Here is a 27071-nt window from a genome sequence, read left to right on the forward strand (position 1 = left end):
CGAGAAACAATTGGTGCGAGATTTGATGCATAGGGACTGGAAAGGGGGGGGAAAAAAGAATAAAGAGCTTATTATCTTATCCTTTTTTTCTTGCCATAGTTTGTAGTTCCGTTTCTTTATTCAATAAACTTTATTCTTATCGAATCAAGAAATGGAAACAATTATAAGCCACGCAAGAAAAAAAAAAGAGGGGGGGGGAAATATGAAAACATCAAGACAAGACCCCAGGAGAAAAAAAAAGGGGGAAGAAGGAAAAACAAATAGGAAGGCTGCAGCGAGGACGAAAAGGATCCATCTTTTACTTCACCGAAACCAAACGACTTACTTCCGAGTAGACGTGTAAAAAGGCCGCCGTGATAAAAAACGTCCGAGGGCGCTTAACAGGAGTTTTTTTTCTCTGACCCGCAACCCGATCCCAAACCGTTTATCCGGAGGAGGGGGGGAGGAGGAGAAAAGTCTCCGGGAGTTCCACCGGCCACATTCCCAAATAAAATAAAATAAAATAGCTTTCGGAGAGGATGGCCCCTCCGGCTCCTGCGCCCCCAGCCCCTTCTTTTGAAAACAACAGGCAGCAAAGAAAAGCCGGGAAAGGAAGGGAGGGAGGGAGACAGAGAGAGAGAGGGGGGGGGGAAGGCTGAAGTTCCCGACGCGAACTTTACTTTGGGAAATCTCTGGAAATGCTCTCGTGGGGGGGAGGGGAGGGGAGGGGAGGGGGCGTGCTGATTGGCAACCAGTCCTAATGAGTAACCGAGGAACTTTTTTTACTCACCTATTCCTGACTCTTGGGGGAAGGGGGGAAGGCAGGGAGAAGAGAGAGAGAGAGACAGACAGACAGATAGAAAGAAAGAAAGAAAAATTGCCATCCATCCTACAAATGAAAAATAAATTGTAATTCCTCCCCTCCCTCGCCAGGTATCGCTCCCCCCCTTTTCTTTCCCACCCCCAACTCTCCCCTGGACGGTCTGGCTCACCGGGGGAGGGGGGGAAGGTCACGTGACGCGGCCCCACCGCCAGCTGTAAAGGGGCCGAGCCGCCGATGAAGGCATCACTCGAAGGCCGAGATTAGGAGCGAGCGGAGCTGGAGGCGCGTTCGCTGGCCGCAGCTGAGATAACAGCCCCGACGGCTGCCTCCGCCTGGCCGGAGATCCCTTCAAAAGCCTTTTCGGGGGGAGAGAGAGAGAGAGAGAGAGGGAGGGGGAAACGTCGGCTGCTCCTGCCCGATTTTCTTCTTCTCCCCCTCCCATTTTTTTTTTAAATATTCATTTAATTATTTTTATTTTTATTTTTGCACCTTTCGGATTGCGTTCTTCCTTCCCCTTTGTGGCAACTAGGATTATTTTTTTTTTTGCCTTGACCTGCTTTCCCACGTCATGCGAGTTTTTCCTCCGGATTTGTAATAACGTGAGTACTGTCCTTTAACCCCCCCCCCCCGCTTCTCCCCCTTATTTAAACCCTCCTTCCCTCTGTAGCCAACTTATCTCGCGTCTTCGGCTGGGCTTATCTTAGCAGATAGTGTCGCACTTGGAGAAGCCAGGGAAGAGGAGGAAGGGGGGGTGGGCAGCGAGAAAGAGAGGGAGAGAGAAACAGAGAGAGAGAGAAACGGAGAGAGACTTCAGGCTTTGCAATTATTGATAAACCGAGCGGGTGATTTACGGCTCTGCTAATTAAATCCCCCACCCCCATTCCCTTTTAAAGGCCCAGTCTTCTGAAACTAGCGTTCTTTCCCTTGGACGAGTTGGGAAAATGAGTCTTTCATTTATTCATTTATTCGTCTTTCCTCTCTTCCCTCCTCTTGACTTTTATGGAAAAGTTTTGATCTGGCTTTAGTCTGGGAGATTTCTTTCCCTTCCCCTCTCCCCTTCCTTCTCGAAAAGATCTCGCAAAAAGAAAAAAAAACCAGCCCTGATCCTTTCCCGTCTTTTTATACTTCTGTGTCTTTGCCACCCGTGAAAGAAAACAAAACTCTTCCATGGGCGCTCCACGCTGCCTTCATTTTTTTTTAACTCCCGAGCAAAGCGTGTTTTCAGCCGCAAAAACGAGCCTCTGCTTTTCAGAAACCCAACGTCACCAAACGGCTGCGGGAGATATCACCACGGATCGGGCTTGCTTTTCCTTCCTTCCTTCCTTCCTTCCTTCCTTTATTTATTTGCCCCCACTCCACCAAAAAATAATAATAAAAATTCCTACCGACCCATTAGAGTCCAATTTACGCGGGGCCTCAATGAAATCAAACTCTTTTTAAGTTGGTTCTTTTAAAACGGCTGGAAATGGGAATGCTGGAAATATTTTATTTTATTTTATTTTTCATTTTTATTTAGTTACATTTCCCAGGAACTAAAATTGAAGCAAAGTAGTCGTTAATTGATTTTTTTTTTTTTAAACGAAGTAGTTCCGCTGGACATCAAGGGAAATTGTACTTCCTGCTAATCCGGCTGCTTTGAGCTGCGCTTTTATTTCGTTATTTATTTATTTGTTTTTTCACTTGGGAAGAAAATGCCGAGCCTTCGGGTTTAACTCGCAGCCGATTGAGGCCTGCGCTTCTTGGTGTGGAGTGGGGGAATAATGAATTCCGACCACGGTGGATTTAATTCCAGCGATTGTTATGGTTCGTTTTATTTATTTTACTCTCTTTCCAAGAAGTCTCTGCCCGAACCGAATTCTGCTTTGCTTGCGAATCTGTGCTTCATTCCTTCATTTCTTCTACTGCGATCATTCTCATACGCGCGCGCACCAAAAATAAAAAATAAAAAATTGGGGGGGGGGTCGCACCCCTGAAATCCCCTTCGATTTATTCCTTTTCATTTCTTCTCCCCGACAGATCCGATCCGAGCATTATTAATTTTTTTAAAAAATCGCTGGTTTAAATATGGCTCGACTTCTATACTCCTTTTTCCCTCGGAAAAATAATCCGAGTTAAAACTCTGTGGGGGGAAAAGGGGGCGCTTCGTTGGGCTGCCCGCGATGGGTTTTTTTGTTTTTTGTTTTCCTTTCCCAACGAAAGAAAACATTTTATACTTTTAATAACCTACAACCTCGTTGGAGTGAAAGAAATTTAAAAAAAAGAGAGAGAAGAGACCCGCGTTCCGATTTCCATCCATGAAAAGTGGGTAATGACGATATGGGTTCATTGTGGAATATAGATATATATAGATGGTGGAATCTATATAGAATATAGATTCATTGTGGAATATAGTTCATTGTTTCGAAATAGTTTTGAATGTACGTTTGTGGATTTTAATTTTTTCCCCTCCTTCCGCGGAAACAGCTTTGGATCTGGTCTTTTGCGAGGCGCATTTTGCGCCCGGAGAAGTGAACTATATAATACGACGAGGCCCGTCTTCCAACCCGACTTTTCTCAAAACAAACTCGGGAGTGGGGAGGCATCTTTCGGTCTCTGTTCTCAAGCAAAGATTGAGAGGAGAATTAAAGGGGTCCTTTTTGTGTGTGTGTCTCCGGTATTCCAGGAACCCCAGATTCGCTGCTTCCTCTTTATGGGGCCTTGATTTCCCACAGGCTCGCTGCGAGGGGTGGTGGTGGTAAGGGAGAGGGATCCAGAGCCTTCAACCTTGAAAAGGGCTTTGATGAAACAAGCCATGATTAGATTTAAAACACGGATAACCTTGTTGCTGGAGCACTGCTGCTCTTGTTTCTCGCAGGGTCTCCTTCTTTTTAATCTATTCTCCCTACCAGAGGCCGAATTTGGACACGGAGCGTTTTTTTTTTTAAAGGATTTTAATAGTGGGACATTAAAGATGGATTGAGATTCTGAGGTCAGTTTAAGAGATTGTGGGGGTGGGGTGTTCTGGGATCTATCCTGAGATTTTTAGTTGAGATCCAATCAGGAAACGATTGCGTTTTTGGCACCAATTGGGAACTGTCCATCCCAATGAAAATGGTGTCTTTGCCTGCACAAAAAAATAATCTGAGTAGTGTTGGAAGAGCGGAAGTTAACAATATTAGAATTTCAAGGGTGTTTCTAAGGCAAGGTTGGATCTAGGAGTCGGTGAATTTCAAGTTTCGATTTAAAGGAGTTTTTTTTTTAAAAAAGTTATCCTTTGCAGCCAGAAACCCACTTCAGTACCATACAAAGTCAATCTTTCTGAGGTCTGTGTTCCTACAGTAAGCAAGAGTTAATTATCTTAGGCTGGTTTATAACCCGTTTTAAATCTAGGTTTATCTGCACTAGATAGATATACATTGACCTGCACTGGTTGAAATGGCCATTATTAGTGCGATACAAACTAATCTATTCTCAAGAAGGGCCACTTCTCTCTTTAATTGACAGGGTTCCATCCATAGTAATTCTGATTGCATTTTCACAGCGTCCATTCAGGAGATTGGCTTCTCTTGAAGATGTTAAATGTAATCTGTTTTTGGATCTGTTTTGTACTGAGATGAGGAACCACAAGGAATCACACACACACACACAACCTTGTAGGCTGGACTAGAAACTTGAAAAGGCCAAGAACAAACTGCTTCCAATATGCAGCCACGAAAAAAAAAAACACCCAACACATCTCCATCTCACCTCAATTATCCAGATCATGGTCGTCTCAAAGGTGCTTTTTCCAAAAGGCAACTGAACTTCCTTTGTTTTTCCTTTGAAAGCATTCCTCTTTTTCACCCCAAGGAGCTGAATGAGCCGAAGAAGCTTCTTGGATGAGAAGCGAAATGTTTTCAAAGGGGGGTGGAGAGATCCAGTTGTTTGGGGGAAACACCTTTGGGTCTCACCTGAGTGGTTTTCTTTGGCTGCATTATGGAAAGAGATTGTTTTGGCCTTTTCACCTTTTTTCCTCTTTTGCACAGTTGGGGTGAGCTATGTTGCAAAGCCTTAAAAGGCTTCCATGTTCAACAAGGCCTGAAGAATTGCTAACCATGTTGCTATTGTTAGTTGCAAAGTTATGTCCGATCCATTTCTCCAGGCCTTCCTGTCCTCTACCATCCTCTACCTCTACCATCCGACTGCTTCAGTGACTCCATCCAGCCACCTCGTTCTCTGTCGTCCCCTTCTTCTTTTGCCCTCAATCTTTCCCAGCATTAGACTCTTCTCTTCTCCAGTGAGTCCTTCTTTCTCATTAGGTGGCCAAAATATTTGAGCTTCATCTTCAGGATCTGGCCTTCCAGATCCTTTTGAACCATATTAATGAGTTGTTGTTTTTTTTAATTTGATTTATATGCTGCCCTTCTCCAGAGACTCAGGGTGGTTTACAATGCGTTAAGCAATAGCCTTCATCCTTTTGTATATTTATACAAAGTCAGCTTATTGCCCCCACAATCTGGGTCCTCAATTTACCTACCTTAGAAAGGATGGAAGGCTGAGTCGACCTTGAGCCTGGGGAGATTCGAACTTACAGTAATTGCAGACAGCTGGATGTTAATCACAATGCTATCAGTCTGCTGAGCCACCAGGCCCCAGTTGATGGTTGAATGAGAAGGACAAACCCAGATGTTGACTAAAGAAGAGAAGGTTGCTTAGTCTTGGCAAAACTTTGCGGTCCTGATTGGGATAACAGAATTGGAAGGGACCTTAAGGTCATCTCAATTAAGGAAGCTTTTTTTCCTCTCCTAAAATCCTAAAAGGAAAAACAACCCTGACTGTCCTTTGGAAGGACAGATAGTGAAGGTGCAGCTCAGATACATTGGCCACCAAATGAGGACTCTGGAGTTGGAGAAGACCCTGATGTTGGGGAAGATGGAAGGCAAAAGGAGAAAGGGAGGGCAGAGAAAGAGATGGTTAGATAAGGTCATCCACAAAATTGGCATGCATTTGGGCAGACTCCAAAAAGCAATGGAGGGGGTGGGGTGGGGAAAGGCTGGCATGCTATGGTCCATGGGGTCACGACTTAACTCCTGATCAACAAAAACTTTGATTCCTGTCCTTTAACTCTTAACAAACTTGCTACCACTGCCTAAAACTTTGTGTATTTGAGCTGTGTATCTTCACAGTTGCAGATCCTTTAGTCTGTAATGGCATCTCATCCACGACCTCTCTCTCTCTCTCCCTCTCCCTCTCCCTCTCTCTCTTTCTCCCTTTCTTTCTCCCTTTCTATTTCTCCCTTCTTTTCCTTTTTCTTTCTTTCCCTCCTCCTTTCCCTCCTTTCCTTCCTTCCTTTCCTCCTTTCCTTCCTTTCTTTTTCTTTCCTTCTTTTCCTTTCCTTCCTTTCTTTTCTTCTTCCCTCCTTTCCTCTTTTCCCTCCCTCCTTCTTTCCTTCCTTCTTTCCTTCCTTTTTTCCTTCCTTCCTTCCTTCTTTTTTGAGGCTGAGATGGCACCTTCCATATTAGCTTTCAGAAGAGTGCTCAGCTTCTTTTTCATGGCAATATGGGGGAGCATAAGGGTCCTCAAAAGTAGGGGCTGTTGGCCAAAGAACTTCTGGTCTTTGACATTGGTTTGATGGTCAGCTGATGCCCAAGGAATATTTATTGCAATTTCCTAGAGAGTTATGTTTCATTGTTTTTAGGATAGGAGGAGCCATCACAAGGTTTGGGTGAAGGCTGCGTATAAACAGATTAATAAATAAGCACCAAAATAAAATCTAGCACTCTGTTCAGTGCAGAGAAAATTGCTGGGCTGGGTCAGGTCAGAAGAGAGACCTGGGTGATTAGGAAGCCCTGTTTTAATTGAGCAGCTGTGAATGTGCTGCCCTTGTTAGAATCACAGAATGGGGAGGGAGCCTCAGAGATCATCTAGCCCAACCTTCTGCCCAATGCTCAAATACAGTGGCCAGATGTCTCTAGAGTTCGAAATCCTAGGAAAGAGAGCAGGACTTGGGCAATGGTAGATGAGAAAGTGATCCAGGTATCTCCCAGAGGATGTAGACCTGTCCTTTTATTGTCCCCTAAGGCAGAGGACCAGAAGCAGTAGGTTAAAATTAAGAAGTTCAGGCTAGACATCAGGAAGATAATTCTTCACTGTATAGACTGTGGAACAGGCTGCCACATGAAGCGGTGAATTCTCCTTTGCTAGAAGAAGTCTTCAAATGGGATAGTGGACGGTCCTTGGTCAGAAGGTTGTCGTATAGTGTTTCTCAACCTTAAGCCACTTTATAAGTTGTGTGGGCTTCGACTCCCAGAATTCCCTAGCCAGCATAGCATAGCATAGCAGGTTGAGGAATTCTGGGAGTTGAAATCCACACAATTTAAAGTGCCCAAGGTTGAGAAACGCTCTACTACTGGTAGTAGAGAATGGAGACACTGACTTCTTTGGTAACTTCCAACTTGTGATTTCATGAACTTCCCACTTCATAAGGCAGCAACAACATATGGATTTAAAAAAGGAAGGGCACTTTGATGTCATGGGTAGATCCACTATCTTGATTTCTTTATGGGGTGACTCTGATTTCCAGCTTGTAGTATTTCACGGTTAGAGGTAGACAGCCTCTCTAAGCATTTCTTGGGGTGAGTAGGTGTCAATGGGGAAATGCATATACTGGATTTCTGTACAATCATATCCATTGTACAATGAGTGTGTTGTGATCCATAAGTCACCTTTTTGCCTTTTTTTTAATAGCTCACTTTAGTTTTGAGGGCAATGGAAGGATTTCAAAGGGTGTCAGATATGAGGGATTAGGATTTCCCCCCCCCATCCCCCAGTTGACCCATTATAGGTCTAAAACTTGGTTGACACTGGTTGGCATGCAGCAAATAGAAATCCAACTTATTGCAAGCCCAAAGATCTATTTTGATCTGATCCTCTGCAAGAGAATCTGTGAATCGGATTTAACACAGTATTTGTAAACTCTATGTAGGCTCTCTTTAATCCGTATATATGAGCTTCTTGTGATTTCCCATACAGTACACTTGTCAATTGAATCCAAATGCAGTTTTTTTAAAGTTCCCTACCCTATTCAGACATTAGATGTACATCTGATTCTATCCAGCCTTAAGGCAAGCAGGGGGTTGGACTACAAGACCTTTAAGGTCCCTTTCGATTCTATTGTTCTGTGTTAAGGCAATCTTCCTCCAGGGGCATCCTTTGTGTTTATGTCACCCCTAACCAAGATTAACCAGGTTAAGACTGACATAATCACTCCTAACAAAAACAATCCTAACCAGGATTGTTTTTGTTAGGAGTGATTATGTTACTCCTAACCAGGATTGTGTTTTTTTTTAATTGAAAAGTTTTACAAAAAAGAAAGAATTCCCCCCCCCCGTTCCCCCCACCCTTTACCCCCCTTCATCCCACCCTCCCCCCCCACTTCCCAGAGCAAAATACAAGGTATTTCATTTAGTCAAATATAAACTAGATTAATCTAGTTCCATCTCAAAGTACTACCTCCCCCACTGAAACCTTAACTCTACTACCGATAACCAAATACTTCTAATAGTAGCAGTCATTCATCAGCTATTTGATATTTTCTTGTCTGATACTTATTTTGAATATAATCAATCCATCTTCTCCATTCCGATACGTATCTTTCTTGCGTGTGGTCCTTCAAGTACGCCGAGATTTTCGCCATTTCTGCTAGGTTTGTTACTTTCAATGTCCACTCTTCAATAGTAGGCAAAGAGTCTTTGTTCCAATATTGAGCTACCAGCAGCCTAGCTGCTGATATTAAGTTCAGAATCAATTTAGTCTCTGGAACTGTACAGTCTGTAGTTATACCCAATAGAAACAATTGAGGAGTAAATTTCAACCTTCTTTTCAAAATGTTCTGCATCACCCACCAAATTTTTATCCAAAATGCCTTGATTTTCTTGCAAGTCCACCATATATGATAATAGGTTGCATCATTACATTCACATCTCCAACATTTAGCTTGCAAATTCGAGTACATACATGATAATTTCTTAAGGATCTAAGTGCCATCTATAAAACATTTTATAAAAATTCTCTCTCAAATTTTGTGCTTAACCAGGATTGTTTTTGTTAGGAGTGATTATGTTACTCCTAACCAGGATTGGTTTTGAGAGGATGATAGCTTCTTTGGTGGGGATATTTATCATAGCCATGGATGTATGACTCTTGGAAAGCATGAACCTGATTTTGAAGGAAGATAGTGGTTAGACTGGACAGCCCTCTGACTGAATGTTTAAATGTGGGTTTCTACTGAGCAGGGGTTGGTCTGGATGGCCTCAAGGGCACCCTTCCAACATTTTGGTACCAAGAGTCTCCCCCTTTCCCTCCGCCATGCAACTCTAACTGCAACTCCCAAGGCTGTTATTTCTAGTTGTAAAATTCAAGGCATATGATTATACCCATGTGTTTAATGCAACTTTTTCCAATTAGCATCCAGATTCATATGTTGACCTTTGACTTCAGCTAATCACTGTGCTGGCTGGGAATTTGTAATCGCAGCATATCCAGAAGACAGGGAAGGGTGCTTTAAAGCTACTACAGGCAGTCTTCCACTTACTTACCACGGTTCATTTAGTGACCATTTGAACTTAACAACAGCATCGAAAAAGGTGACTTTTGACCGTTTTTTTCACACTTACGATCCTTGCGGCATCCATATAGTCACGTGATCAAAATTCAGAGACTTGGCAACTGACTCATATTTATGACGGTTGCAGTGTCTCTTTTTGCGACCTTCTGACAAGCAAAGTCAAGGGGGGAAAGCCAGATTCGCTTAACAGCCGTGTTACTAACTTAAACAGCTGCAGTGATTCACTTAAATGTCGTAAATGGGTCAAAATTCACTTAACAAATGCTTCACTTAGCAACAAATTTTGGGCTCGTTGCGGTTGTAAGTCGAGGACTACCTGTATTAAAGATTAATAATGATTATTTCAGATTAAGATTATTTAAGATCCCATTATTAATCTTCAAAAAGAGGGGAAATGGGTTTAAGATTGTGCAATTAAGTGTGCAATTGTAAGCATCTGTGGGGTTACAGTAACCCCACAAACACAACCTATTTTCTAGAAGTTGCACTTTTTAAGATCCTACCCATGTAGGAAGGTCGTAACATGAGGACTAGAAGAATGTATGATCAGTTTATCCAATTGACCTCAATGCCTTTTAGATTGCATAGCAACCCAGGTCCCGCGTCCTGGCTTAGATTTTGCTTTTTTGAAAGTAATTCCTCTTGAATATTGGGCTACTCACTTTCAGGTGAAGAATTCATTTCCAAGCTCTATTTAGCAGGGACCACCTCTCTCGAGTTTCTTTGCCTTTACAAGGTGACTCCGTCTTACTGTCATAAGGTATTTTGCTTTACACAAAAGCTACTGATTAGCAAAGAAGGGGCCCTCCTCCGTGGAAGGATTTAGATGGTTAAAGGTGGGGAAATGCCCTTTTAACCTTCTGCAGAATTCTTGTGTTGGCCCAAGTAGCCATTAGGACATTTTAAGCATATGGTTGAAAATGTAGATCTGGCACAATCTTGGGTTTTGGGAGAAGATTTTTTTAAGGGCCTGGTTTTGATTCTCTCAGCTGCCCAACGTGAACTTCCTCTCAAAGCCTCCAGAAGTTGTGAATGCTCCAACACTGGGAGTTTGTTTTTTTTTTAAGAAGAGATCGGACAACCATTTTAGAACATAGAATAAGTAAGAGTTGGAAAGGGACCTTGGAGGTCATCTAACCCAACCCCCTGCATGAGCAGGAGACCACATACCATTTCAGAAAAAAAAATGGCTGTCCCATCTCTTGAAAGCTCTAATGATGATTCATCCACAACTTCTGAAGGCAAGCTCTTCATTAGGAAATTTCTTCTTAGTTGTTTCTCTCCTTGATTAATTTCCATCCTTTGGTTCCTGTTTTGCTTTCTGGTGCTTTGGAAAATAGATTATCGTCCAGGTGGGTGGGCATATGGCCTACTGCGGTCACTGTTACTGGTTGACCCGAACTGGACAGAACCAGCTGAATCCCACTACTGGTTGACAACCTCTCTTCTTTATGACAGCCCCTCAAACATTGGGACACTGCTATCATGTCTCCCCTAGTCCTTTCCATTACACTAGGAACATATCCAATTCCTGCAACTATTTTTCCTATGGTTTAGTCTCCAGCTCCCTAATTATTTGTCTGAAATGGTATAGTTTTTCCTGCCTGAGTAGGGGGCTGGACTAGAAGACTTCCAAGGTCCCTTCTAACTCTCTTATTGGGTTAAAGCCAGTAAGTTAGACCTTATTAATATATATAGAATATTCAGAAAGTTTAATAGGTTTAATAGTAAAACTAAAATGAGGTTAGACAGCCAAAATAAGGAGTATGTTGAGATTAACAGTAAATATGAAATGAATACGTTGGGTTTAATAACAGAAACAAAGATGATAATGTTGAGTTTAATAGTAAAAATAAAATATGTTGAAATTAAATATTTTTTGATTGCTTATAATAACTGTAATGACTTATATTTTTAAAATATATCCATTTAAGTAAAAAGAGAAAAATGGAATGATATTTATTTGGTTAGGTTTTAAGATTTAAGTAACGGGTTTTTGGGATAATGGCATAGTTAAATAGATAGAATTGAGGGAAATAACTGAGTAAAATATTAAGTTGTGTTAATTGAAAATTAAGATTTGTTAGTGATTTGTATTAATCTGTGGACCGGATCAATGCTTCGTTTTGGAAAAGATGTGTTTTATGTTTTAAAAAAAATAATAAAAAACTTTTTTCAAAAAAAAAAAAGAATATTCAGAAAGTCCATGTTGTAAGCTAGGCTGGGAAGTTTTTGAAAAATGGTAATTGTATGCTACTTTCATGTTGGAAGTGTGGAATTGACATCTCCCTGAGGAGATGACCAGGAACTGATTTAAAGAAGATTTACCTTTTAAACAAGTAACTTTCAGCCAGATGTCCATCCTTTTTACTGCTCTGGTCTCCATAAAGCAGGGTTCTCCAATCTTGGCAACTTTAAGACTTAAAGACAAGTCTTAAAGTTGCCAAGATTGGAGACCCCTGCCATAAAGAAAGGATGAGATGCAGATGTGAGGAGCTTATCACGAGAAATGATCCCTTGGGGAAAACTTTGCCGATCGAACCAATTCCTTTAGGTTTCTGAACTTCTGACACTTCTAAACTTTAAGATCTCATGAGCTCCTTTCTAATCCACCTTCCAGATCTACGTAGAACAAGGATCTCCCAAGAAGCTAAGTAGGTTGAGGTGTCGAACTGCGGTCTTGATTTTTTTTCCTTTTTCCCTTTTACAGGTGCTTGAAAACTCTTTCGATTGTGTAACAGCCCAGAAGTTTTAGCCAAACGTTTTGTGTACCTGTTCTGGTCCTTTCCATCCAAGCTGTTCACTTGTCTTGACGGAGTCCCTGTGATCGCCAGTCCGCTGCTGCTTTTTGACCAAGTGAAACTTTGCTTTGAAGGATATAAAATGTATCAAAGCTTGGCCCTTGCTCCAAATCCTGGCCAGTCAGCCTACCCCCACGATGCCAGCAATTTCCTGCACACTCCAACAAGCCCAGCTGTTTACGTCCCCACCAGTCGAGTTCCCTCCGTGCTCCAGGGCCTGCCCTACCACCTCCAAAGCTGTGATCCCACCCACCAAGGCCATCCTCTGGGCAGCCACCCCGGATGGGGTCAACCAGCCACCGCTGAGGCTACTCACTTCAACACTGGCAGCCCTCACCCACCTTCCAGTTTTGCCTACACCCACAGCCCTCCTGGGGGGAGCACTGCTGGTCGAGACGGGGGCTACCAAAGCCCACTGTTGCTGGGTGCCGGAGGAGGCCGTGACCAGTATGGGAACACTCTGATGCGTTCGGTCAATGGATCCTACTCCAGCCCGTATCCCGGCACTTATGTGAACCCAGCGGAGATGACGCCATCTTGGCCTGCCAACCATTTTGAGAGCAGTGTCTTCCATAGCCTCCAGACGCGACAAGGAGCCTTGGCAGGCCGGAGATCGTACGGTATGTAACATTTTAACTTTACTATTTTTTACAAAGAGCTCAAAGCAGCGAATATAATCAACACACCTTCCTCCTATGTTTACCACAAGAACATTGTGAGGTGGGCTGGGCTAAGAAAGAGGGACAGGCCCAAAGTCACCCAGCCAGCTTTCATGCCTAAAGTGAGACTAGAATTCACAGTCACCTGGTGACTGGCCTAAAAGTCACCCAGCCAGCTTTCATGCCTAAGGTGAGACTAGAATTCACAGTCACCTGGTGACTGGCCTAAAAGTTACCCAGCCAGCTTTCATGCCTAAAGTGAGACTAGAATTCACAGTCACCTGGTGATTGGCCTAAAAGTCACACAGCCAGCTTTCATGCCTAAAGTGAGACTAGAATTCACAGTCACCTGGTGATTGGCCTAAAAGTCACCCAGCCAGCTTTCATGCCTAAGGTGAGACTAGAATTCACAGTCACCTGGTGACTGGCCTAAAAGTTACCCAGCTGCTTTCATGCCTAAGTTGAGACTAGAATTCACAGTCACCTGGTGACTGGCCTAAAAGTCATCCAGCCAGCTTTCATGCCTAAAGTGAGACTAGAATTCACAGTCACCTGGCGATTGGCCTAAAAGTCACCCAGCTGCTTTCATGCCTAAGGTGAGACTAGAATTCACAGTCACCTGATGTTTGGCCCAAATCACCCAGCCAGCTGGGTCTTTCATGGTTAAGATGGAACTCGAACTCATGATCTTCTACTTTCTAGCCTCTTTTGTAAAATGCAGAGCTTGGGAACAGTCACAAAAAGAGAAGGCAGAGAAGTCTGAATCATGCCATAGTCAGCATTCACAGGGGGCAGTGAGGAGGTTAAAGGAAATTCATCCAAGAGCTGAAAATGTTGGATAAATAATTCTGTGCTGAGAAAAGATTTCATTTAGGAGCGACGTCTGCGTTGCATGTGGAAAATCCACATTGGGGTAGGTTATCGTGATTTTCCTAAAAGGTTTCCTTGGAGGAAAAAAAAAGCTTGTGGAAACACCTGAGTACCACTGCATTGCTCTTAGAGAACAGATCTATTGATGGCTAAGTGATATATGATCTCCTGCTGCTGTTTGAGCATGGGGTTGGTCCGGAAGACCTCCAAGATCCCTTCCAGCTCTTATTCCAATTGATTGAATTCCTTGTTACGGAATCAAGGGTTTTATCAATTACTTGCCGAAATCGTTTTTGATGAGAGGCTTTTGACATTTGGTTTATATTATTGGAATCTTCTCAGGCACTTCAGTTAATTTAACAAAGGTTAACTTTATCCCAGTTTTGTGCTTTATTCAGTCGTGGTTTCAGATCTGTTGTGTGAACCAGTGGCATTACAAGGGGAAGAGTTATAACATGTTAGTTAGAAGATGGGTAGTGGTAGTGGTGGGAATTCTAGTTAATAAAATCTAGTTACTCTGATAAAATGGGCTGCCAATACATTTAATAAATCATCATAATTGCCAGAACCTTATGTTCTAGGATCTTTTACCAAATGCTGCTTGAAGAATGAAAAAAAAGTAATTTCTATAACAATGAGCAACTAGAAACTGTAAAGAACCGTTCTGGTGTGTTTTAACATGATTGTATAGTGCAGTGTTTCTCAACCTTGGCCGCTGGACGATGTGTGGACTTCAACTCCCAGAATTCCCCAGCCAGCAGAGCTCTGCTGGCTGGGGAATTCTGGGAGTTGAAGTCCACACATCGTCCAGCGGCCAAGGTTGAGAAACACTGGTATAGTGGGATACAGTTTTAGCATTAAATTCACAGTGTGAAAGTCACTATACAATAATGACTGAATGACCTTGAATGTTAACAAAACACTTGCTTTAAAATAAAGAGCTTGGGTGGAAAAAGATACTTGCAAGCCTCATTTGTAGATTGGGCTAAGCAGTGAGATGTTTAGCAGACAAGAATGACTGAGCTCTCACAGAGCAAACACACAATATTATTTATTTAGCAAATGTGGGAATCTGGTTGTCGATATATCTCCCGAGTATTTCTCACTTCTTATGTATGGATCAATTACCTTTGATTCTATGTCTGTTAGGATTTTTTTTTTTCTAATACAATACAATACAATTCTTTATTGGCCAAGTGTGATTGGACACACAAGGAATTTGTCTTTGGTGCATACGCTCTCAGTGTACATAAAAAGAAAAGTTACTTGGCGGCCCAGGGGTGTTTTTTTCCAAAAGTCCAACTGGACTTTCTTGTATTTTTTTTCCCCTTTGAAAACATTTTGCTTCTTTTTTTTTTTTAATTTTGATTTATATGCCGCCCTTCTCCGGAGACTCAGGGCGGCTTACAATCGCTAAGCAATAGCCTTCATTCTTTTGTATATTTATACAAAGTCAGCTTATTGCCCCCACAACTGGGTCCTCAATTTACCTATCTTAGAAAGGATGGAAGGCTGAGTCAGCCTTGAGCCTTGGCGACATTAGAACCTGCAGTAATTGCAGGCAGCTGGTCTTAATAACCAGCTTAATAACAGGGTGCCTTAGACCACTGTACTACCTTCTCATCCAAGAAGCTTCTCCAGTTTGGTGGAGACCCTTCTCAGCAAGAGCCTCCTTAATATCTATGGAGATTCTCAAATCATCCAGGCCATAGTTGTCCCAAAGGTGTTTTTCAAAAAGGTAACTGGGACTTTTTTGGTTATTTTTTTTCTCTTTGAAAATGTTTCGCTTTTCATCCAAGAAGCAGAACTGAAGAAGCTTCTTGGATGAGAAGCCAAACATTTTCAAAGAAAAGGGGAAAAAAAAGTTCAAGAAAGTTCAGTTGCCTTTTGCAAAAAAAAAAAAAAAAAAGCACCTATCAGACAATCGTGACATGGATGATTTGAGAATCTTCTTAGATACTTTCATGGTAGTATATTTCTCTGTATTGGGAGCAGGTTAGTATCTTTTCAAGGACTTTTTTTTTTTTTTTTTACAAAATGATTTTACAAAGTACCACACCCCAACCAGTGGTGAAATCTAAATTTTTTACTACCGGTTCTGTGGGCGTGGCTTGGGGGGGGGTAATGTGACTGGGTGGGTGTGGCCATTTTTTTTTTTTTTACTTTTAAAACCATTTTTTCTACAACCTCTTCGGTGAAAAAAATGCTTTCAAAAGGCTCTGACAATCCAAGCTGAGTTGCCTGATCAGCAGAGGCTTTTGTTCTTTTAAGTGCCTCTGATGATCCAAGCTGAGTTGCCTGATCGGCAGAGGCTTTTTTTAAAAAAGCATTTTTTCAGCCGAAGAAGTTGTAGAAAAAATGCTTTTAAAAGTAAAAAAAAAAAAAAGCCTCTAATGGGGGTGGGGGCAGGGATTTTTGCTACCGATTCTCCAAACCACCCGCCTCCATTGCTCCAGATCAGGTGATCTGGTCCAAACTGGGAGCATTTCACCCCTGACCCCTTAACAGAAGTCACAGCATACTATGAAGGTATGGCCAAAGATAGACACAAAAAACTAAAAGGTTTTAAGGGTGGGATGGAAATTTCTTCACACAGACAGAGTCATTACAGGAAAGTAGCTTTGATGAGCTTTTAATGATGAATTCCAATGGAAGACCAAGTACCCATTAATTAGTTTCTATTGGAAGTGCCCTTGGCGAGGCGCAGAAATGTAGAATGGTGAGCTGTATTTCCAGGGTTTTTTAAAGAAGGATCTAAGTTTTGTCTCATTAGTTCCGGGATCATGTTGGGCAGATCCTGAAAAATAAAATGTGCCACCCAGCTAGAATTGAACCAAACATGCATTGACTTGAACATGCCTGACCTGTTGCCAAGTGTACTTTGGAGTTTGTGACTTTGAGATTTGACCTGGGCATGGTGTGTGCACATATCAGCACGCACACCTCATCAGCATAAAATGCCTTTGGATCTCCCCCCCCTCCTCCCCCTCCCTCTTATTGCAGGGCCTGTCAAAAAAGCCAGCCCAAGTGGGGAAATAAGTTAGATAACATTCAGACCAGCCAAATGTAGGCCTTGGGGGGAAAAGTTTCACTCATGAGAAGTTAAAGGAATAACAAGATTTGGAAGGGACCTTTGAGGTCTTCTAGTCCAACCCCCTGCTCAGGCAGGAAACCCTATGCCATTTCTGTAATCTCTTAAAAAACTTCCAGTGTTGGAGCTTTCACAACTTCTGGAGGCCAGTTGTTCCACTGATTAATTGTTCTAACTGTCAGGAAATGTCTCCTTAGTTCTAGGTTGCTTCTCTCCTTGATTAGTTTCCACCCATTGCTTCTTGTCCTGCCTTCAGGTGCTTTGGAGAATATTTATTTATTTATTGGTTTGAGAATAGTTTGACTCCTTCTTCTTTGTGGCAACTCCTGAAATATTGGAACACTGCTATCATGTCACCCCTGGTCCTTCTTTTCATCAAACTACACATACCCAAATGGAACGTAATTTCCTTCCCACCCCTTCAGTTTTCTTTCTTTCATTGCCCTCAAAGGGACTAGCACCTTATTCTAAGACAGTGTTTTCTCAACCTTGAAGATGTGTGGACTTCAACTCCCAGAATTCCCCAGACAGTCATGCTGGCTGGGGAATTCTAAGAGTTGGAAGTCCAGACAAGACGTAGGGGTCGAGAAACACTGCTCTAAGCTTGTACATCTTCCCACCAAATGTTAAAATTTTCATCCTTTGGTTATAAGACAAGGAAGACTCATTCAACTTCAATCCTTTGGAAAAATAATTTCAACCCGTAGGAAAATTCATGGGAGAGAAAGCTGATTGAACAGATGAAGAGCAATTATAATTGAAGAGTAGGACTTAACTCCTATTCTGATGCCAATGTTGGAGCGTTAATATTTTTTTTTAAGCCTGTACGTTGAAAATACTTCTTCCAAAGGTTTGGATATTTTGATTGTTCCCAATTTTAGTTGAAACAACTGAATTTGTTGTTTTAAAAAATGGAAAATATAAAAGCTTGTATAGTTGGGGAAGACTTTTCTGCTAGCTTATTAAGAGGGCTGTGCATTTAAAGAACTATTTTTTAATTTTAATTTTTTCTTTATTTTTTTGGAGCAGAATTAAAATAGGTACAGGAAAAAATAACTTCTAGTAAGGGCCTAGCCCTTTTTAAGTTTCCTCCTTCTGCCAGCCTATTCTTAGCCCTATATTTATTCCAGATAAAATTCCCTGGACTTTTTCCATTGAAAAGGAGCAAGGAAACCGGTGGCAATACCGCCGGGGCCCCGATTCCTACACCGAATCTCGGTTCCTCCCCGGTTTAGCCACTTCGGCATTTCTTCTCTCCGGTTTTTAAACTTTTGCAAAAGCTTAAAGCAGCGCCGTGGCCGGAAAGGGGCTTTAAAAAAAAATAATAATCTCGCGGGGTTAAAATGAAAGCAGTAAGTGAGAGTTTTTCTTTCAACCCTTTAACTTCGTCGTTTTTATGCTGACTTCAGGAGTGACACGGGTTTGGCGTTTCAACGAAGGGAAGCAGATTTATAGCCGCTCCGATGGTGTTTTTTTTGGTGTTTTTTTTTTTTTACAAAAAGTAATTTATGGAGGGAGAAAATGACTTTTTCGAAGCCAACTCGAGTTCCTAAATCACTAAAAGGAAAATCTCGTGGACTATCTCCCCACCTCCATCACACTACCACCCCCCCAAGCTTTGCCCTCCGTGGCATCCCATCAGCTTTGAAAGATCCTGAAAAGTCCACGCAAGACACGGGAAGCCGCTTGGCTTTCGTTTCACACGACGGAGAAAGCGCGCAAGGAGGTTTTCTCCGACGAGGAATGTCCGAAACGGGCAGGGGGGGGGGAGGCTAATAAAAGGAAGGCTTGAGTTAATTTGGGGTGTGGGTGTATGAAGCCCACCCCTTTGATGCGGCTTATCGTGGTTTGTTGATTTGTTGTTGTTTGGTTTTGCAAGCCCCCAATTTGAAAGAGTCTCGAGGTCAGTTTTTTCGGGTTTTGTTGGCGTTTCGGATTTTCCGCCTTTTTATCCATGCCTCCTCCCTGCCTTGTTCTCTTTCTCCGAAACGCGCCGTCGAATTCAAGACGGTGTCCCCACAATTTTGCCCGTCTGAAGGAGGAGGAGAAAGTCTCGATTTCTTTTATTTCGTAGACTTTTTTTCGTGCTGGAAATCCGTGCTTGACGCCGGAAAGTTTTCAAAACGAGATTTCGGGTCCCTATTTCAAAAACTCTTTTTTTTAAAAAAAATGATTTATTTATTTTTCCGGGTGTTTTTTTTCCCCCTCTCCATTTTTTTAAAGCTCCGAAACAAGAAAATGTTTAGCCTTTCCGTTAAGCATTCTCCGTTGTTTTTGGTGTTATTTTTTGTTCTGTTTTGTTTTTTTACTTTCTCCCTGTCTTGTGGGATTGGGTCGGAATCCGGATTTGTGATGCCTCTTTCGCTAAAGCAAACGAAATAAAATTGCATTAAAACGTTTCGTCTTAATCACACGGGCGTCTTAATACGGTTGTGTAGAACGGTGCAATTGGCAAAGAATTTGCAGTCTGATGCCCAGGAAATTGGAAAGCAGGTCCCTCAAATTCTCAAATGTCCTTAAATGGAAATTAATTCTATGAAAAATGCATCAGGTTATTTTTCCCACCCTCTTAATTCTTCAGAATAAATCTATATATTTAGGTGGGAGTTTTTAATTAGCCCACGTGGATGTTTCTTTAACAATTTTTGTGGCATGCTAACAAAGTTACATCTTTACAGGATAAAAATAGTATTTATTTTCTTTTACTTTATTTTATTAAAATGTACAGAAAGTATTTATGTGTCATGAATCCCCCATTATATATATATAATTTCCAATTTTCAACAAGAATCAAATACTGCATATTTGGAAGTATTGTATTACAGTATGCTAAACATTTACACGATTACTTCTACCAGTGTTTTAATGTATGCCTTAAAATGAAATTGAATTTAACAAGCCTCTTTAAAAAAAAAAAGATAAAGATCATAAGTTTCCACTAAAATCACATCCCTTGAATTGGGTGATTTAAATTGCTTTAACTATGAAGTGTATCACTTAGCATGTTAAAAGCTGCACAATAATTATCTTGTAAGCCTGTGTATTCTTTTTTTAATTGAATGCATATTTGATTTCTTTCAGGTGTGTTCTTTTGCTAATTTTTTTTTTCCAAATCTTCGAACATTATTAAGCTGGATTCAGGACATTTAAACGAGAAAAAGCAGTTTTAAAGATTAGGATTGGAGCAGATTTAGATGTAAACAGCCAATAGAGTTGAGTTAGGAAGAAATAATTTCATTAGGAAGAAGTAAAGAGTAATCCAAGTAAACAGCTGGTGAATAATGGGCATGCCTGAATTACACTAGACACAATATAATACTGAATTGTGCGAATAGTGAACTAATTCTTTCTCCTGTTCCTTATTCAAAATTCACCTTTGAGCAAATATTAGCTTCTCTCTTTAGAAGCTAAGCAGGATCAGTCCTGGTTAGTACTTGGGATGGGTGACAACACAGAAAGACTGTAAATTAGACTGTGAAATTGGGGGGGGGGGAATCCCAGAGGACAATGACAAAACTATTTCTGTCCCTTGGCTAAGAAAATAACATGGATTATATCCATGTAAACTTGACTGGAGGCCGTTTTTATTTCTAGCTAGATTGTGAAGGGGTCAAGATTTAGTTTGGATTTGGGTTGGTTGGGTTCTTTTTCCCCTTAGACATTTTAATGTATTTTGTCTTCTGCGCTACCCTCTTCAGCAGACATTCTTAACCATAAAAATAAAACATTTGGGATTACCTTGCAAAATGTTTAATCAAAGGCATGATTACCAAGGCCTGGAAGGAAACTGTTTTATGTGTAGGCTGATGTTAAATAACTTCTATTTATAGAGTTAAAATGCTTCTATTTATGGCTTGAACCGGGCTGAAAAAAAGATTAAATCTTGTGGCATTTGCAGGGCGTTGGCAGAATTAATATATCCAGGTAGCCCTCGAGTTATGACCGCAATTGAGCCCCACATTTCTGTTGCTAAGCGAGATAGTTGTTCAGTGAGTTTTGCCCCATTTTACGACCTTTTCTTGCCACCGTTGTTAAGTGAATTGCTGCAGTTTTTAGTAACATGGTTGCTAAGTGAATCTTGTTGGCTTTTGCTTGTCAGAATGTCACAAGAGGGGATCGCATGACCCTGCCACCGTCATAAAAATGAGTCTGTTGCCAACTTTTGATCATGTGACTATGGAGATGCTGCAATGGTCACAAGTGTGAAAAACGGTGAAAAAGTCACTTTTTTTCAGTGCCGTGTTAGCTTCCAATGGTCACTAAACAAACTGTTGTAATTCGAGGACTATCGGTCCAGGGGTGGGTTCCACTTACCTTTACTACCGGTTCGCAACCGGAGTGCACGCGCGGATGTGCAGAAGCTTCTGCGCATGCGCGGATCATCAGTGATGACGTAGGGGCGGGTGGGTGGAGTCTCCCACCGCTATTACTACCGGTTTGCAAGAACCGGACTGAACCGTCTTCACTGTTCAAGATCTGTCAATTCTTCTTCCAATGTTTTCTACCTTAGAAAAGGCAGACTATCCAGAATAACAATATAACAAAAAATATTTTGGGGCAAAAGGGGGGAAAAAAATCAATGAAATAAGTTTCCAGATTTGCTCTGCTCAGGATAACGATTGGATGGCAAATCAACAGGATTTTGGGTTTTTTGTTTTTTCAATATCTTGGCGTCTTGTCTTTAAACCTGACTTCTTTTCAGCTGGAAACGAATGGCAATTATTCACTTTCTCAGTTTAAGCAGAATCAAGGGTCACATGAAAATGAACCATTTTAATTAAAATTAATCTAACCTCTCTCCCGGGTTAAATTGACTCAATAACCTTTGGGGTCATATCAGGGATGTTGTTTTAACCAGAAAAAAAAATTGATGCTAGCTAATAGTTCAGACAGAAAAGAAGCCGTTGTTAAAGATGTTGTCTCCTAGATAAAAAAAAAAAAATAGAACTTGGGTGTGAAACTCGGAATGGAAGGAATCCTATTGGGAAAAACCCTCTTCTGTATCCATAGAGGTAGTCCTTGACTTACGACCGCAATTTAGCCCAATATTTCTGTTGCTAAGTGAGGCAGTTATTGTGAAGTGAATTTTGTCCCATTTTATGACCTTTCTTGCCTCAGTTGTTAAGTGAATCACGGTTGTTAAAGTGAATCCGGCTTCCCCATTGACTTGGCTTGTCAGAAGGTTGCAAAAGGGGATCCCATGACACGGGACCGTCATAAATATGAGCCAGTTTCCGAGCGTCTTGAATTTTGATCGTTTGACCATCGGGATGCTGCAATGGTCGTAAGCGTGAGAAATGGTCACAAGTCACTTTTTTTTAGTGCTGTCGTAACTTTGAACGGTCATTAAAATGAAAGGTGGTAAGTCAAGGACTATATATATTTACATGCGTTATACTCACAATATACATGACAGAGTGGGGAAATGTAGCTTGATGACAGAATTTCCTGACAGAATAATTAAGCAGTGGAACGACTTGCCTCCAAAATTCGTGGGTGCTCCAACACTGGAAGTTTTAAAGAAAAGATTGGGCCACCATTTGTCTTAAATGCTATAGGGTTTCCTGCCTGAACAGGGGGTTGGATGAGATGACCTCCAAGATCCCTTCCAACTCTGTTGTTCTGTTCTGTTCTATTCGATTCTATTCAATTCGATTCTATATCTATTCCTTATTCTCTACTCTATTCTATTCTATTCCTTGTTCTGTTCTGTTCTATTCCTTGTATTGTTCTATTCCTTGTTCTGTTCTATTGTCTAGTCTAGTCTAGTCTATTCCTTGTTCTGTTCTATTCTATTCCTTAGTCTAGTCTAGTCTATTCATTGCTCTGTTCTGTTCTATTCTATTCCTTTTTTTAAAAAATTGATTTATATGCCGCCCTTCTCCGGAGACTCAGGGCGGCTTACAATGCGTTAAGCAATAGCCTTCATCCTTTTGTATATTTATACAAAGTCAGCTTATTGCCCCCACAAACTGGGTCCTCATTTAACCTACCTTAGAAAGGATGGAAGGCTGAGTCAACCTTGAGCCTTGGAGAGATTCGAACCAGCAGTAAATTGCAGGCAGCTGTGTTAATAACAGGGTGCGTAGACCACTGTACTATCAAGGCTCTATTCCTTGTTCTCTTCTGTTCTATTCTATTCCTTGTTCTGTTCTACTCTATTCCTTGTTCTGTTCTATTCCTTGTTCTGTTCTGTTCTATTCCTTAGTCTAGTCTAGTCTAGTCTATTCCTTGCTCTGTTCTGTTCTGTTCTGTTCTATTCCTTGTTCTCTTCTGTTCTATTCCTTGTTCTCTTCTGTTCTATTCTATTCCTTGTTCTGTTCTATTCCTTAGTCTACTCCTTAGTCTAGTCTAGTCTAGTCTAGTCTAGTCTAGTCTAGTCTATTCCTTACTCCTGTTCTGTTCTGTTCTATTCCTTGTTCTGTTCTGTTCTCTTCTATTCCTTGTTCTGTTCTGTTCTATTCTATTCCTTGTTCTGTTCTATTCCTTAGTATGGTCTGGTCTAGTCTAGTCTAGTCTAGTGTAGTCTAGAGAGAAAGAGACTGACCCTTTCACCCAGTCAACTTTTCTGCTGAAAACAGGATTAGAACTCAGTCCTCCTGGTGATTGGTCCCAAAAAAACCCCCAGCTAGCTTTCATGCCTAAGGCAGGACTACAACTCATAGTCTCTTGGCTTCTACCTTGGTGTCTTAAAACGCTAGAACTAACTGGCTCTCCTTACGGTGGGTCAGTAATTGAAATTGACCAGAATGCCTTGGATTTTCTGCCCCCCTCCTCAATCTACACCATTTACAGGGCAAGCCGGGGTCAAACGGAGTATTCAGGGCCAGCACTTAACCCCTTCCAACAGAAATCATCCTTCAGTAAGCTCTAAAAATGGCACAAGGCTTGTGTTTTCCTTGGCACAGAGCTGTTTTTGCAACAAAAAAAAAATGTTGCTGCGGCAGTGGTGGCAGTGATGGATTGGTTTTCTAAAGTTCCTGCTTCTCTTCCATCTGCTCCCCTTTTGGGTTGCCACCACCTCCCTGGTGTTGCTGTAGGACCCGTCCTTGCTACAACCTTGGATTTATTTGGCAGGACACGTCGTAGAAGAGGTTGCCTTCCGTGTTCCACAAACACACAGCCACGAAGTTGCATGTTGCAACACCAGCAGCTTTCCGATTTAAGAGCAGGATTCAACCCTGAACAGAATTACACCCCTCCCCTTATACCAGGGGTCGGCAACCTTAAATACTCAAAGAGCCACAAAGGTCCTAACCGGAAGGACACACACACACACACACACACACACGGTCAATTCTGGAGCTGACCGGAAGTCCGGTTCCTGCACCATAGAGTCTCCTCCTAGCATGGCGTCCTTTTTCCTCTACCTGTCCTAACTGAAAGCCCTATCAATTGTGGAGCTGACTGGAAAACCTGCCCCTTGCCATAGAGTCTCTTTCTGGTGCGCCATGATCACACACACACACACACACACACACACCAACCAGAAGCTCCTCTCAAAATTGTGGTGCTGACTAGCGACGGAGCCGCAGCAGAGGGATGAAAGAGCCACATGCGGCTCCAGAGCACGGGTTGCTGACTCCTGCCTTATACCATCTTTTCATCAACTCATTCAGAATAACATTGGAAGGGACCTTGGAGGTCTTCTAGTCCAACCCCCTGCTTAGGCAGGAAACCCTACACCACTTCAGACAAATGGTTATCCAATTTCTTCTTAAAAACTTCCAGCGTTGGAGCATTCACAAGTTCTGGAGGCAAGTCCTTCCACCGATTAATTGTTCTGTCAGGAAATATCTCCTTAATTCCAGGTTGCTTCTCTTCTTGATTAGTTTTCATCCATTGCTTCTTGTTCTGCCTTCAGGTGCTTTGGGGAATAAGTTGATCCCCTCTTCTTTGTGGCAACTCCTTAAATATTGGAACACTGCTATCTTTCTTCCTTTGCCCTTGCTGAACCACACTGACACACAAAACTGTGGTGTCACAGAATAAAGTCAATTGTGGTGACTTTTCTAGGTCGATGCATGTTGCCCCATATCTGGATTTTCCGGGAGATTTGAAGTTTCGATTCAGAAAATCAATACAGGTATAATTCTCGATTTACGATCACAATTGAGCTCCAACTTTCCGTTGTTAAGTGAGACATTTGCCATTGTAAGCTTCACTAAACGGTCACTAAACGAACTGTTGAAAGTCGAGAATTACCTGTACATGTTTGGGATTGATTTGAGGGAAGTGCTGTCGTGCATGTGAATAATCCCACTGAATCAAAAGTTTGAAACAATTTGGAAAACTGGGTTGGGAAATCTGAATTGGCAGCTTGGTCAAATTACTTTGGAATTAAATATTTGAATGACTTAGGGCTAGGCCCACCCATACTTTCATGGAAGGTAATTTTCTCAGCATTTCCCTTGATCAGAATTGAGCTACAGGGCTTCTCTGGGCTATTCTATCTTCGTGCCATCAGGGCTGAGAAGAGTTGGGCTACAGCACACAGCTTTGATGAGAAATGGACAGCTTCCACTTAGTGTTATTGTCAGCCCTATTTGGGGAAGGTTTTCGGGGAATAATGACATTAGGATGTCTCATGCCCTCTCAGGCCACCTGGAAGCATGTGATGGTCATCCCTGCTTTATATACCTGCCCAACAGTTTGTTTACTAACCTGGTGTTTCGGTTGTTCGCCCAACTGCTCTGATGATCCTGGGGCATCCATCCATTGGGATGGAAAGCAAAGCAAAACCACTTTGCTTCTCTCAATTCCAAATGAGCTTTCTGGATGTCCCCACCAAGGACAATAGGTTGGCTGGAGGAACCCCGAACCATTGCCTAGGGCAGGAGTCAGCAACCTGCGGCTCTGGAGTCACATGTGGCTCTTTCACTCCTCTGCTGCGGCTCCCTGTCATTCAAAATATGCGTCACAACCGCCAATGTGTGACACCCACCAGCACACAATTTATTGAGCTTTTCAACCCCCGATAGGCCAACCATGGATAAATCCAAGAAAAGAAAAGTTTCAGAAGAAAACAGAACGTTTAATTCAACTACATATGCTAGTTTTGTGGCCGCTCAAGAAATAGTCAGGCACGGGAAGGGTTTTGTGGCTCCCGGTGTTTTCTTTTCTGTGGGAAATGGAACATCCATGTGGGCTAATTAAAAACTCCCACCTAAATATATAGATTTAATCTGAAGAATTAAGAGGGGGTGGGTGGGTGGGAAAAATAACCTGATGCATTTTTCATAGAATTAATTTCCATTTAAGGAAATTTGAGAGAGAATGAGAGAGAGAGAGAGAATGAGAATGAGAGAGAATGAGAGAGAGAGTGAGAGAATGAGAGAGAGAATGAGACAATGAGAGAGAATGAGAATGAGACAATGAGAAAGAACAAGAGAGAATGAGAAAGAGAAAGAGAGAGAATGAGAGAACAAGAGAGAATGAGAATGAGAGAGAACAAGAGAGAATGAGAGAGAGAATGAGAGAACAAGAGAGAATGAGAAAGAGAAAGAATGAGAGAGAGAGAATGAGAGAGAGAACGAGAGAATGAGAGAGAATGAGAGAGAGAGAATTAGAGAGAATGAGAAAGAGAAAGAGAGAGAATGAGAGAACAAGAGAGAATGAGAATGAGAGAGAATGAGAGAGAGAGAATGAGAAAGAGAGAGAGAGAGAGAATGAGAGAACAAGAGAGAATGAGAATGAGAGAGAACAAGAGAGAATGAGAAAGAGGAGAGAGAGAATGAGAGAAGAAGAGAGAACAAGAGAGAATGAGAGAGAGAGAGAGAGAGACTTCTGTAGAGAGTCTGTCATTTGTCAGGTCTAAGCTGTCGGAGTGATTGATACGCAGAGTTCAGTCTACGCGGACTTTCTCCGTCAGCCAAGACATTCCAGCAGGCCTGGTCCAGCCTGCTTGTCGCCAGCAGTCAACAAGCAACATGGTTTGATTGAAATCAGGGAAGTCTCCTCATCCTCCCTCTCCCTCCTCCCCTTTTATCATCTTACAATAACATCATCTCGATCATTTATTTTTACAACCAAGCCGGGGCTGCGTGTCACCCGGCCCTTGCAAACTGCATTAACAAAAGGGTGTGTGTGTGTGTCTGTGTTTTAGTAAACTTTACTAAGGCACCCTCCGTGCCTCCGAAGAAGTCAACGGCCATTAGTTTCTGCGTTCGCGTAGACAAGATAATTATATTGCGGAGTTTAGAAGAAAAGGAAGAGGAGTTAACCAAGGGGAATGCTTGGAAGAAATAGGTTAATGTGCTGAAAT

At 41.9% G+C, this 27071-nt stretch overlaps 1 protein-coding gene across 2 annotated transcripts in view; it reads left to right on the forward strand.

Moving 5' to 3' along the window:
• The first annotated feature begins 605 nt into the window (after positions 1–605).
• Positions 606–27071, forward strand: part of GATA5 (GATA binding protein 5) — a 53282-nt gene continuing 26816 nt past the window's right edge. Inside the window, exons 1-2 of one of the 2 annotated variants that reach the window (XM_034433154.3) lie at positions 606–1401; positions 12097–12807. In XM_034433154.3, coding sequence (XP_034289045.2) covers positions 12270–12807 — 538 coding nt within the window. In that variant the 5' untranslated portion in view covers positions 606–1401; positions 12097–12269. The remainder of the gene's footprint in view (positions 1402–12096; positions 12808–27071) is intronic. The other variant, XM_034433153.3, reaches the window with a different exon arrangement.

Source organism: Pantherophis guttatus, chromosome 3 (assembly GCF_059756535.1).
Source record: "Pantherophis guttatus breed Tessera chromosome 3, ASM5975653v1, whole genome shotgun sequence".
Taxonomy (NCBI): domain Eukaryota; kingdom Metazoa; phylum Chordata; class Lepidosauria; order Squamata; family Colubridae; genus Pantherophis; species Pantherophis guttatus.